Source organism: Mustela nivalis (assembly GCF_964662115.1).
Source record: "Mustela nivalis genome assembly, chromosome: 4".
Taxonomy (NCBI): domain Eukaryota; kingdom Metazoa; phylum Chordata; class Mammalia; order Carnivora; family Mustelidae; genus Mustela; species Mustela nivalis.
The window spans coordinates 134257281-134271979 of record NC_139023.1 but is presented as its reverse complement, the minus strand read 5'-3'; the positions used below and the strand labels follow the sequence as shown (position 1 = coordinate 134271979).

At 38.3% G+C, this 14699-nt stretch overlaps 1 protein-coding gene across 1 annotated transcript; it reads right to left on the bottom strand.

The window, feature by feature from the left end:
- Positions 1-630: 630 nt before the first annotated feature.
- Positions 631-1086, bottom strand: LOC309863139 (endogenous retrovirus group K member 113 Pro protein-like; the record flags this gene model as incomplete). Its single annotated transcript, XM_082727608.1, has 1 exon — positions 631-1086. One exon carries the CDS (start codon positions 1084-1086, stop codon positions 631-633), a length of 456 nt encoding a protein of 151 aa, XP_082583734.1.
- Positions 1087-14699: the final 13613 nt, after the last annotated feature.

The following is a 14699-nucleotide window of genomic DNA, read 5'->3' as shown; positions in this document are numbered from 1 at the left end:
TTTCTCAGGGAGATTATTAGCCCCCATGTGGCAAGCTGTTGTTGCATGTAAGTCAATGCCTCAGGGAGTGTCTGCGGATCCTCTCCACAAAGTAAAATATCATCCATGTAATAATAACAATGAATATATGGGAATCTTTTTCGAAAAGATTGAAGGGCATTGCTGACAATTGGCATATTGTCAAATGGCCAATTGTAGAACTATTGGCCATCCCTTGCGGGAGGACAACCCATTCATATCTTTGATCAGGCTCAGCATGATTAACAGATGGGAGGGTAAATGCAAACCTTTCTGTGTCCTCTGAGTGTAGGGGTATAGAGAAGAAGCAGTCTTTGAGGTCAATAACTATGTACGGCCAATTTTTTGGCAATGCAGTGACTATGGGAAGTCCCAATTGAATGGGTCCCATTATCTGCATTTGATCATTTATTTGTCGGAGATCATGCAACAGCCTCCAATTACCTGACGTTTTCTTTATGACAAATATAGGAGTATTCCAAGGAGATGTGGATTCATGCAGATGACCTTCCTTTAATTGTTCTTGGACTAGCTCTCTAGCTACCATCAATTTCTCTTTTGTCAGCAGCCACTGAGGCACCCACCGAGGAGTATCATCCTTCAATTTATTTCTTATTGCTCCAGTGGCTCCTGGAAAAAACCCTGGCCCCCCATAGATGGTAGCCTAGGGTCTCCTTGCCTTTGCTTTCCTAGTCCTTCTCCTGGTTTATATCCCATATTCTCTATTATATGCTTTGCAGGATCACTATATAATTTCTCTGTGGTTATCACGATGTCCATTTGTTCCAAAACGTCTCTTCCACAGAGCATTACGGGAAGGGGATGCACATAAGCTTGGAAGACTCCCCTATGTCCCTCTTCATCCTCCCACTCTAATGAAGAGGCACTAAGGTCTGGACTCGTGGCCACTCCAAGACCTCTTAGTGTTTGATTTGCTTTTACTAGTGCCCAATCTTTTGGCCAGTCTCTTTGGTTAACGATGCTTTTGTCAGCTCCTGTATCCAATAGTCCATAGAACTTCCTTCCCCTTATCTTTAAGGGTAACATAGGCCTATGTTTCATATCCATAGTTAAGCATGCTAAAGAATCCCCTGTCCACCCAAACCCTCCTTGTCTTTGAAGACCCGTAGATGCATAATTATCATGCTTACTAGACAAAATCAAGAGCTGAGCAATTCTTTCTCCAGGGTTAATGACTGTGATATCCTTTGGGGAGGAAACTAAGATTTTAACTTCTCCAGTAAAATCTGGATCAGTCACTCCTGGATGAACAACTCCTTAAACCTTTTAAGGTAGAGGAACTCCTCCCTACCAGCAACCCCACGGTTCCCTCTGGGGGGCCTCTCGCTAGATCAGAGGGAACTGCCTGCACTCCCATGTCTGGCGTTAGGACCAGTCTGGAGGTTGCACAGATGTCGAGTCCTGCAGATCCTTCAGTTGCTCGCCCTGGTCTGTTGGGGGGTAATGTTGCTGCGCCATCTGGGGCAGAGTCATGACCGCCCCGTACATTTGATTCGGGCCCCAGGGGGATGGACCCGGCCGTCCATTTTTTGACTCACCCCAATTATTAGGGGGTAATGGGTTGCCTTCTATATCAACCACAGAATGGCATTCACTAACCCAGTGGTTTCCTTTTCTACACCTTGGGCATAGGTTGGGTTTGGGGTATCCTGGTGGTTTACCACTAGCTGCCTCACTAGGCTTCACAAATTTAACTGTTTTTATCTGCCCTTGACCTTGATATTGCGTTTCTCTTTGAGGGCAGTCCCTCCTGAGATGGCCTTCTTAGCCACACAGGAAGCATCCTTTGGGTCTTGCTCCTGTGCCTTGCAGGGCTTGTGCAAATGCAGCGGCCATAACCTGCTCTTGAATGACTTGCCCTGAAATGTCTCTGCAAACTTTAATATAAACAGATAAATCCTTAGCCTTCCATGGTCGGATGGCTTCTCTACACCATTTATTTGCATTTTCAAAGGCTAGCTGTTTAACCAGCGGCATGGCCATGTCCACGTCCCCGAACACTCTTCCTGCCATTTGCATCAACCTATCCACAAAATCTGTGTAAGGTTCATTTTAGATAGTAGCCCTTGTAGCATTTTAGATAGTTGCCCTTGTAAGTCTCCTGCCCCCCGCAAGGTTCTCCAAGCTCTAGTCACAGCTGTAGCTATTTGATGATAAACTCCAGGCGGATATTGGCTTTGCGCTTGGGATCCCAGATAAAGCCCAGTGCCGGTCAACATATCTAAATTCCACTGAGGATTTCCTGCTGCTGCATTTCTCCTTGCTGTCTCCTGGCAATTATCCTGATTTTGTATTTTCCACTCTAAATACTGTCCCCCTGATAGTACAGCTTTAGCTAAATTTCCCCAATCTTCAGGAGTGAGGTAAAGGCTCCCCACAGCTTCCACCAAGGAAATTGTGAAAGCAGCCTGTGGCCCATATTGCATAACCACTTCTTTAAGTTGCTTCACCAATTTGAAGTCTAAGGGCCGATGATACCTCTGCTGGTTCTGATCTTCCATAACAGGAAAAAACACTTTTCTGGGACCGAGTACCTCCCTCCAATTTTCCGCTATGCAAGCAGGACATCAACAGGCCCCCCGAAAAGGCGGGCCTATAAGGGGGTGGCCATTCATAAGGTGGGGCTGTAGGGCCAGGAGATGGCGCTGTGGTATTAGGTTTATTCCCTACTTCCTCTTTTAATTTTAACTGCGCCATAACCTTTTGTAACTCCTCTTTCTTCTCTCTCAGTTGAGCCAGAGCCTTCCTCACTTCTCCATCTTTTAAATTTTCTTCTCCCTTCACCTTCTCCTGCGTGGCTATGTCTTCTAGCTCGTCCTCAGAGAGCCATTCGGAGCTTTCACTATCAATATTAGAGCTTCAGAGCGACTCTCTACAAGACTCTTCTTTCACTTGCTCTAAAACCTCTTCCCCCTGTTTTATGACTTCCCTCACTGGCTCCTGCTTTGACTGCAGGCATAGTTTTACTAAAGACCACACAGCAAGGTGGCCAGCGCTGACTTCCGGATCACACCTGAGATCTTCTCCTAAATGCTCCCACGGGGTATATTCAAAAGTCCTTCCTCCAAAAACCAGGGCACTACTCTCTCGACCTCTTTTAGAAAGGCACAGGCTGTTTTCGTTTTTAAGGGGGTGCCATTAGCCTTTAGAAGCTCTCGCAAAGGTCCCTCCATCCTAAGTCTAGATACCTCGTTTCCCATTCTTGGAAAGCTTTCTCTCGTCCTTACGGAACTTCCCTGTCAAAAGACAGACTCTGGGTGCACACTTAACCTTCTCGTTGTCAATCCCCTGTCTCCTATATCGAATTTTGAGGTTCCCGGGTCTCGGCGCCACTTGTCGCTCTCGCCAGCAAGAATGACCAGGAGACACGGAGTGACAAGCTTGCGAATCTTTATTGTTCTCCCCTTACCTGGATGTTTACCCCTATTTATATCCCCTCTCCTCCAATCAGCAGACTGTACACGTGAAAGGAAGCATGATCAATGCTTAGCATGATAGAAAGCACGCAGTGTCCACAGGCTTCCTGTTCTGGGCATAGCCAATCATCTTTCTGGTGGTGTGCAGGTCCTCTGTTTAGCCGCAGGTACAAGCACCATGTTGTCTGCTATGTACATAGCTGCCCCCGACATATAATCAATCTTTCCAAAAACCCAACTAAAATTATTGTTAAAGGGGCACATGTCTTCAACCAATTAGGCCAAAGAGAACAGGAAGCATGAATCACTAATATTTTGGAAGCCAAAAGCAAGTGTAATGATAGAAACCAGCAGAGGGCACTGATACATACACTGATAGTGTGGGAAGCCCAGAACAAGCTGTTTAGGGCAGAGATCACCCATTGTGTCAGAATCCACAAGACAGGAGTATTTCCCAAAGGAAAAGGTAGGTGGACTTTGAGAAAAAGCAGTCTGACCTGCCTTTCTTCCAGATCCTCTTTCACTTCCTACTCCCCTTTCTACAATCCCAGCAGAAGATTAAAAGTGTAACCTTTGGGAGAAGTTGAACCCCGGTCCTTCTAAAGTCTGTAACAGCAAGCTCATGCCAGTAGTGGCAACTAGGTTGATAACAGAGGATTAAATAGTCTGTATATATTAAGCAATGAGATTCCCATCCTCAAACTTTCTCTTGGCTCTAAAAATTTTTCAGAGCTAGTTTCCCCAACCTTTATCCAGGAAACTGGAGAATTTCTTTCCAGTAAATTGGCAAACCCAAGAATATCTCAGAAACATTGAAAGTTGGGATATCCCACAAACAAGGCAATCCAAACTGATTGCACTACATTGCATCCTATCAACAGACTTTTAATGTAAATAAAGAAAAATAAAATAATCATAACCTTCATTTTATATGTGAATACAAAGCATATTATTGAAAATAACATTTGGTAAAATTGATGAGTTTACTATTTTGGATGGGTATGTGTGCTTTTTGTTTCCATGAGATCACTTTTTTTCCCTGTTTTTCTTAACACTTTCATTTCTCCATGGCCATTACTATTCTAAATGGCATTAAATCTTTTTGGGTCCAGATGGTTATTAGCATCATCAAAACAGCTCACTAACAAAGTAGTAGAACATTACATTTATTTAACAAGTCATACAAAATTAATATTCTCAAAACTACAAGATTACTATTAGTAAATTTAATAATTAGATTCTTTTGATAAAAGTCAAGGGCTTCATATAATAGCTTATTACTAAACACAAATTTTCTATTAATTTTTACTCTACCTTCAAGAAACCTGTTAGTATCATGCTACATTCAACATCACCCACTAAAAAAAAAAAAAAAGAAAAGAAAAGAAATATAAAAATGCAATATAAACCCAAAGGAGTAAAGATACTGACTTTTGTTATTTTTTGACTCAGAAAGCAAACACGCTTTACTTTAGATATCTCTAGAGGTATCGCTGACTTTCCTGAGTTTGCATCTTGAATATTTATTTATAAACTTTCATTCCAAATATTGAATATTTTGTTCTTTCCTTTTCTTACTGTGTATGAGCCAAGTACATATTTTTGCATGTTGTTTTGGATCATCTCTAAAGTGTTTGGTAGTACATTTATGATTTGATTCTCAGTCTTATTTTCGTTGTAAGTCCTATGCAACTGAGAATGTTCAATGTTCTTTCATAGATGAGTTTTTTTAAAAGAAAGAAAAATATCTCCACTTTGGAAATTGATATGCCAATGAACACAATAAATGAAATTTTAAGTACTTTTCAGTGAAAGGGTATTCTGCACAAAGTATAAAGCTAAATTTCTTCGTCTTTGGTGACAATTTTTTTTTTTTCTCCTCAGATAGTTTGGATTTCCAAATTGTCATCTGAACACCATTACACTTTCCTACTCACCTACCACACTTCCCCAACACCAGACTTTGCTCATCCCAGCAACTAAAATGTGACTTCGCTTAATTTAAATATCCAGTGATGAACACTCAAAAAATAGCTATAGACTCTTGGCATAAAAATAATTCTTACTAATAAATCTCACAGAATATTTTTAAACATATAATTTAACATTTTCTAGTTAATTTATTTGGTTCTAGAAATACATAGTCCTTTCAAAGTTGATAGATAATTGCCCACTGTTTTATTCCCAAAAAGAATTTCCTAGGATCAAGTTTGACCCAGAACAGAGATTCTTCTGGGAAAAAAGAAAGCTGACCTATATTTTAGCAGTTATATTTAGCAGGATTGGCATAATGATTTGGAAAGTTGAGGAGTCACAAATATGGTACTGATTTTTTCACCCATGAACTATTTACTGAATTCTAGGTGGCATATGAAGCTGGGTACTGAGCAAAAACTGAAGTGTGAAAATCGCCATAATTCCATGGCATCTACAAGAAAATAGCCCATTAGTGGAAACACAGATACAAGCCAGATTTTCTCTCAAAGCACTTGCAGGATTATGAAGCAAAGCATGACTAAAGGTTAAAGAACCAAACTCAAATCCTCTGAAGGGTACAACTGAATCTTCCATACTGGGCAGAAACAACAGAAGCTCAACAGCCTTCAAACCAAGTACAGGAGATACAGAGCTTTTTTTTTTTTTTTTTTTTTTCTTCCTATGTACCCTTGACTGATTATTACCTATAGCTAGAACAGTTTGGTTCTGCATAAATTTTATTTGTGTGTGTGTGTGATTTTATAAGAGGTCATTGCTGAGGTACATTGTCCATATAGGTAAGTGGGTCAGAACAAAAAATTATTTTATGGTAGTGATGTCATACAATTCTTAGATCCCCTTGACTTGAAAAATTTGAATAGGGATCTGATACTAAGTACTAGTTTTTATGATCAGCTATCACCTTTTTTTTTACATTCTTCTTCCAGCTATTAAAAAACAAGAGAAAAGAATTGGAAGCCACTAAGCTGCTAAGTGTTCAGTACCTGGTCATCAGAGTCATTCATTTCTGAACAGCTATCACAATATTTTGAATTGCTACTCCATAGGCATACCAGAAGTTTTTCCACCCAGGCAATGTACTATAAAAAGACTCAGACTGTATGATAGTTATGTTATTCCTTCTAAAGAATGGGAATAAAAAGCTTATGAAGGTTGATACATCTCAGAGGGGAGTTCTCAAGAATAAAAATTTTAAGTAATAGTGCTTTGGAAATTTAAAATCTGCAAATTGGATTCTTAAAATGCTACATGTCCTACTGCTCTTGTAAAACCTTTCTGTATTCCTAGGTGGTATCTGTGTATTATTTTTGAAGTTTCTGATAAAGGATACAAACATTTGCAAGATGGGCAGATAAAAGAAACTGAGAAAGAAGAGAAAGATAGAAGGATAATTAGGAAAGCACAGTCATGGTACAAAAGTGATCTAGAAGTAAAGTAAAATAAGAAAAAAAAGTCCCTTCCAAAGTCCCTACCTGATACAACTCTCTGATCACTTGGTGCCCCATTTGAGGCCCCTATTCTACTCTCACCTTTGCTCACTCTGTTCTAGCCCAGGTTTCAAGAAAACATTTTGTTTATTTTTGTTTCAGCATTTTTGCATACATTCATCTCACTGCCAGGAATGATACTCCTTTGTCCTGTTCACCTCATTCATCCCTTTCTTGGCGAATTTATAATCATGTTTTAGGCTTAATATCATGTTCTTAAGACAGTTCTCCTTACATGTGTCCCCTTTTATCTATACTCAAACACCTGTGTTATTCTTACATTTTGGAATGTATCACAAGTCATAAATTATGTATTAATTGGTCTGTCTCTATTCATTGCTAAACTTTGTGAACTCATAATACAAGTATGTGAAGCTCACACACAAAAATATTGCTAACAGTTACTGATAAATGCTCTATTAATTCATTTTTATCAACCAATATATATAAAAACTATACATATGTATAATATATATGAGATACATCTAAGAGGAATTTTAAATAAGAATAATTTTAAAAAGGAATATAAGTATGCTCACCATCCTACCAACAGGCTTAAGTAATAGAACACTAATAAATTCTTTAAATAATTAGGATATTAAAAAGGTGTTGGTAAAATGGATGATAGTTGAGCACAATTCAAATCCTGAGGGACAACAATCAATGAGAGGAAAGGAAAGAAATATCAAAGGAAAGAAAAAAAAAAGAGAGAGAGAACATAAAAAAAAAACATATGAAACAGAATTGGAACCAAACACAAGAAACTGATTTCTTCTAGGTTAGCAGGACAGAAGATTGATTTAGGTGTATGGAAGATCTGTAGTTCTGGTGGCTGAAAGTTTGGGGATTTTTTTCTCTAATAGTCTTTTTTGGTTGTTTTTTAAATTATGAATAAATTTATTTTCTAAGGGTGAGAATCACTTCTTGCTTGTAGACTAGATTTTTAAGAAATGTATTTTGAATTGAAGAAAAATTATTAGAGAAGTTTAGGATCATATATTTTTACTGGGATAAACTTAGAATTTATATATATAGCTAAGATGTTTATAATGCAATGCCTATAAAAGTTTCTATTATCAGAATCCAGTTTAACATACAAATGCCCATTTCTCTCTCTCTCTATATATATATATACACACACACACACAAATGCATACATTACTTAATAATGTTTAGAGAAATTGGGCCCAGTACTCATTGTTTCTATAATTGTGCTTAAGGATACACAGAAGCTGGTCTTTTGGAATTTTGGAACAAAAAACAAAAACACATTGATATACATCACTCTGGAATGGGTGACCTGACCTCTGGCATCCAGACTAAGGGTCTAGTGGCACAGAGCAGATGTTTTTGGAAGAGCTGTCTGCAGTGGAATAGCACTGCTTCAGAGAATGGTATCTGAAATTTGGTACCTTGGAACCATGTTCTTTGCACACGTCACTGATATAGAGTGTGGTCCTCTCATAGAACTTCTCTCAGAGAGAATGATCCTCTTCCCTCACTGTATTTGTTCTATCCCTAGGGAGCTGTGGGAAATAAGATTTTCATGAATTAGAACTCTTTGGAAGGCTTTCACAGACACTGACCTTACGAGGATGAGAGCTCCTAGGATTTGGGCAATACTGAGTTTCTCCTTCCATGAAAATATCTACAATTATTTGTAAATAATTCAAGGTTTACTATATTTCACCACAAAGTAAAGATTTCTTATACCACAATTTTTCCATCCTCAATTATTTATTTTTTTTAAAGATTTTATTTATTAATTTGACAGACAGAGATCACAAGTAGGCAAAGAGGCAGGCAGAGAGAGAGGAGGAAGCAGGCTCCCTGCTGAGCAGAGAGCCCGATGCGGGGCTCGATCCCAGGATCCTGGGATCATGACCTGAGCCAAAGGCAGAGGCTTCAACCCACTGATCCACCCAGGCGCCCCACCATCCTCAATTATTAATTTTAACACATATATTGGTTGGATAGAATTTGTTTCTGAAAATAATATGAGGTTCCTACTGTTTTCCTCAGAACCATGCTTTGTAATTATAGGTATACCTCAGAGATATTCTAGGTTTAGTTCTAGACAACTGCAATAAGGTGAATATCAAAATAAAGTGAGTCAAATGAGCATTTGGCTTCCCATTGCATATAAAAGCTGTGTTTACACTAGACTGTAGTCGATTAAGTGTGCAATAACATTGTATCTCAAAAATGTATATATCATAATTTAAAAATATTTTGTTGCTGAAAAATTCAACCATCATTTTGCTGATGGAGGGTCTTGCTTCATTGTTAATGGCTGTTGACTAATGAAGGTGGTGGTTCCTGAAGGCTCAGGTGACTCTGGCCTTTTCACAAAATAAGACAATAAAGTTTCCTACATCAATTGACTCTTCCTTTCACAAATGATTTATCTTTAGCATGAGATGTTTGATTGCATTTTACCCAAGTAGAACATCTTTCAAAATTGGAGTCAACCCTTTCAAACCCTGCTGCTGATAAACAAACTAACTTTATGAAATATTCTAAGTACTTTTCATTTCAACCCCCTCCACAGCATCTTCACCAGGAACATCAAGAAACCACTTTCTTCACTTATCCATAAAAAGCAACTCTCATCCAATCAAGTTCACTCATGAGATTGCAACAATTCAGCCACACCTTCAAGCTCTACTTCTAACCATAGTTCTCTTGTTTTTTCCATAACATCCATGGTTGAAAGTTGAAATTATCCCTTGATCCATGGGCTACAGAATGGATGTTGTGTTAGCAAGCATGAAGATAACATAAATCTCATTGTGCTTCCACATCAGAGCTCTTGGGTGGCCAAATGCATGTCAATGAGCAGTAATATTTTCAAAGAATTATTTTTCCTGAGCAGTAGGTCTCAACAGTGGGTTTAAAATATTCAGTAAACCAATGTTGTAAACAGAAGTGTTCTCATCCAGGCTTTTTTTTTTTTTTTCTATTTAGCAAACTTAAGCAAAGTAGATTTAGCATAATTCTTAAGGGCACTAGGATTTTTGAAATGTGAGTATTGGTTTCAACTTAAAGTCACCAGCTGTATTAGTTCCTAGCAAGAAAGTCAGCCTGTTCTTTGAAGTTTTGAAGCCAGACATTGACTTCTCTTCTCTAGCTAGGAAAGTCCTAGATGGCATCTTTTTCCAATAAAAGGCTCTTTCGTGTACATTGAAAATGCACTGTTTAGTTTAGCCATGTTCATTATTTACCAGATCTACATCTTCTAAATAACTTACTGTAGGTTCTACATCAGTACTTCTTGTTTCACTTTGTATTTTCTGTTTTGGAGACAACTTCTTTCCTTAAATGTCATGAAGCATCTTCTGATAGCTTCTAGCTTTCCTTCTGTTGCTTCCTCACATCTCTCAGCCTTCATGAAATTGAAGAGAGTTATGGCCTTACTCTGGATTAAGCTTTGGCTCAAGGGAATGTTGTGGTTGTTTAAACTTCTATCTAGACCTCTCAAACTTTCTCCAAGTCAGCAATAAGGCTGTTTTGTTCCCTTATTCATATATTCACTGGAGTAACACTTTTGATTTCCTACAAGAATTTTTCCTTTGCAATCCCAAGTTGGCTGACTGTTTTGGCACAAAAGGCCTAGCACTCAGCCTGTCTTGGGTTTTCCATGCCTTCCTCACTAAACTTAATAATTTCTAGCTTTTGATTTAAAGTGAGAGATGTGTGGGGCACCTAGATGGCTCAGTCAGTTAAACATCTGACTTTTGATTTCAGCTCAGGTCATGATCTCAGGGTTATGAGATTGAGTCCCATGTCTGGCTTTGTGCTTGGCAGCTCTGTGGTGGGTGCAGAGACTGATTGGAATTCTTTCTCTCCCTCTCCCTCTGCCCTTACCACCACATGCCCCCTCCCCATGTGTTCTCTCTTTCAAAAATAAATAAATAAGTAAATACATACATACATAAATATGTAAAATAAAGTGTGAAATCTATGAATCTTCCTTTCATTAAAATACTTGAGGTAATTATACAGCTATTAATTGGCCTAATATGAATATTGTTGTGTCTCAGGGACTAGGGGGAAAGAGATGTGGGGGGACAGCTGGTTGATGAAGCAGTCAGAACACACACAACATTTATTCATTGAGCTCATTAAGCTTACTGTCACATGGTTGTGGTACCCCAAAATAATTACTATGACAACATCAAAGATCACTGATTGATCACCATAACAAATACAATAACAATGAAAATGCCCCAAAATGTGATATAGAGACATAAACTGAACAAATGTTGTTGGAAAATGGTGCAGATAGATTTTTTCAATGCAGGGTTGCTACAAAACTTTCATTTGTAAAAAATACGATATCTGCAAAGCACAATAAAGCAAAGCATAATAAAATGAAGCATTCCTGCAATGTTTTTTTTAAACATGCAGAAAAATGCACACACCATAATAGTCCACCTTAATGAATTTTTGGTGATCACATTTGTGTAAACATCAGCTGTAAACACATTACCCAAAGCACTGCAACTACCCAAAAGCAAAATCAGGTAACTGTTATCCTGACTTGTTACACCATAGGTAAGGTCTACCTGTTTTTTGTTTGTTTGTTTGTTTACTTTCTACAAATGGAATCACATAATACTCATTGTGTATTTGATCATTTTGTTTGACTCATTCTTTGTAAAATTACACATGTTATGGCATGCTACACACGTTATGGCATGTCATAGTATCTCAATATTTTTATTTTATAATATCCATTGTATGGATATATTATAATTTATTTATCCATGTTATTCTTTTTTTTTAAGATTTTATTTATTTATTTGACAGAGATCACAAGTAGGCAGAGAAGCAGGTGGAGAGAGAGAGAGAGGAGGAAGTAGGCTCCCTGCTGAGCAGAGAGCCTGATGTGGGCCTAGGGATGGATCTCAGGACCCTGAGATCATGAGCTGAGCCGAAGGCAGAGGCTTAACCCACTGAGCCACCCAGGCTCCCCATCCATGTTATTCTTGATGAATTTGAGTTGCTTGCATCTTACAGCTTATCAAATGATTGGGGTTTCAACCTTTTCTCATGTTTTCTTGCACAAACATAAATATTTCTGTTTAGCATATACTTAGGAGTGGATAAATTTAACTCCTATGTATCTGAATAAATACATTAAGATATATTTTTAATGATACTGCCAAGTAATTTTTTATAGTGTTTGTACTATTTGACACTATAATCAAGAAGTGAAATTTCCAAAGTATGAACTCCTTCTTATAATGTTTGTTACAGGGACACCTGGGTGGCTCAGTTGGTTAAGCCACTGTCTTTGGCTCAGTTTATGATCCCAGGGTCTTGGGATCTTGTCTGGCGTCAGACTCCTTGCTCAATAGGGATCCTGCTTCTCTCTCTGCCTCTGTCTGCCACTCTGCCTGCTTGTGCTCTCTCTCTCTCTGACAAATAAATTAATTAAATCTTTTAAAAAATAAATAATGTTTGTTATACCTGATACCAGTGTCAATGAACAAACATTAAACTGGCAGAGACTAAAACTGAAGCTTTCACATGGTGGTATTTATTGAGATTAGCCACTAGATTTTAAATCAGTTTAGCAGATCCCTTCTATTCTAAATGGTGCAATTTGTCTTTATTAGATTCAATATGTTTTCTTGAAATGGGTTGGTCTTTCAGCACCACTATCCAAGTACTTGGAGAATGCCCGACCTACTGACATGGCATCCCACATAATATCATCACTTCAAATCAAGAGACCCATTAATGGCAAAGGAAGTGTGGCAGTAGGTGTGTGGTCATAAGAATCCTCTGGCTTATCAGGTACTCACCAGAAGTCGCCAGAAGTAGCTGAAGTAACAGAATGTTGGAATGAATTTTGTATCTACTATAGACTCATCTAAGACATCATTTTAGAGACAATACCCTCTGGGATCAAGTTATGTCCTTCAGAATAGGATATATGCAGTGGTATGCATATGCATATGAGTCATCTATAAAGCTGTAATGACTGACTGGTCCCACCAACACTTCCTTTGACCTATTTGTAAAATCTAAATTTCCTGATTCTGTGCACTTAAACTCTGCTAAATTACAGTACTTGATTCTCAGGGGGAAAGCCTTCTTCCAGGAATCATGGTAAAATTTCCACTGGATTTAAAGTTTCAACCACCAGTCACTTGTACTGCTCAAGTCAGTAGACAACCGTGCAAAAGAGGCACTTTATAGGCTGAGATAACCAAGCCTAATAAACATGGGAAGCTAAGGCTGCTTCTTTATTAGGAAAGAGAAGATCTTTGAAACTAAAGAGATCCACTGAGTTATCTTTAGTGTTCTTAGTCTAATGATAATAATATATTGTCTTACTAATTCTGAGACATCTTACTTTCCAATAAGTGTCTAGAGTGGTGTTTTGAGCCTGAAAGATTATGGTCTTCATGATTTTATTTCCAGTGAAGCTTACCTTCCACCATGGTGAGACACTGGAGTTACTATTTATTTATTTGTTATTCTGAGCATTGTGGTAGGCTTCCAGGAAAAGAACCTGGATGGCAATACAACTGACTTCTGATGAGTGATGGAGGTAGGAACAATTTAGAATAAATGTTGTTTTTGAAGAATTTAATGACTAAATACTTGCTTTTTTTCTGACTAGTGGCCAAAGCTCTTGGGGGGGGTTGGAGAATCTGGGGCAAGAAAATACTCATTTCACAAAAATTTGGGGCTCTAAAACTTTTTATAATTATTATCAACATTATCATTGTTTTGTAATTGCTCTTATTTATAAGTGGTCAGTTTGTATTTTTGAAAAACATTCAGGAAATTTTGCATATGTGCAGCCATTAGCTGGATTATAGAGTTAATACCATTTTTATTTTTTCCCACATAGGAGCTAATAAAGATTGATATATTACATCTAGTTGTAGTGTTTCCAGAGTGTCTTTTTTTAAAGATTTTATTTATTTATTTATTTGACAAATAGAGATCACAAGTAGGCAGAGAGGCAGGCAGAGAGAGAGGAGGAAGCAGGCTCCCTGCCAAGCAGAGAGCCTGATGCAGGGCTCTATCCCAGGACCCTGGGATCATGACCAGAGCTGAAAGCAGAAGCATTAACCCACCCAGGCAGAGCCACCCAGGCGCCCCTCCATAGTCTCTTTTGACTAGAACACTCCTCCTTCCTTTAATTGTTCCTGTTATTGTATTTTGGGACATTGGCGCTCTTTGAGTCTGAGCCAGTTATCTTGCAGAATGTCTCCCTTTCAGGATTCAGTTTGATTGATTCCTCAGGATTTAGTTCCATTTAAGGTTTATTTTTTTTAATTTATTTTTTTCAGTGATACAAAATTCATTGTTTATGCACCACACACCCAGTGCTCCATGCATTATGTGTCCTCCTTAATACCCACTATCAGGCGCACCCAACCCCCACTCTCTTCCCCTCCAAAACCCTCAGTTTGTTTCTCAGTCTCTCATGGTTTGTCTCCCCCTCTGATTTCCCCCAACTCACTTCACTCTATCTCCCAATGTCCTCCATGTTATTCCTTATGTTCCACAAGTAAGTGAGACCATATGATAATTGATTCTCTAGGCTTGACTTATGTCACTCAGCATAATCTCTTCCAGTCCCATCCATGTTGATACCAATGTTGGGTATTCATCCTTTCTGATGGTAACTGTTTATCAAGATAGAAAGAGTCATATTGATATGAATACATTAACTGTAGGGGATCTACACACAAAAATAAACTCAAAATGGATGAAGGACCTCAATGTAAGA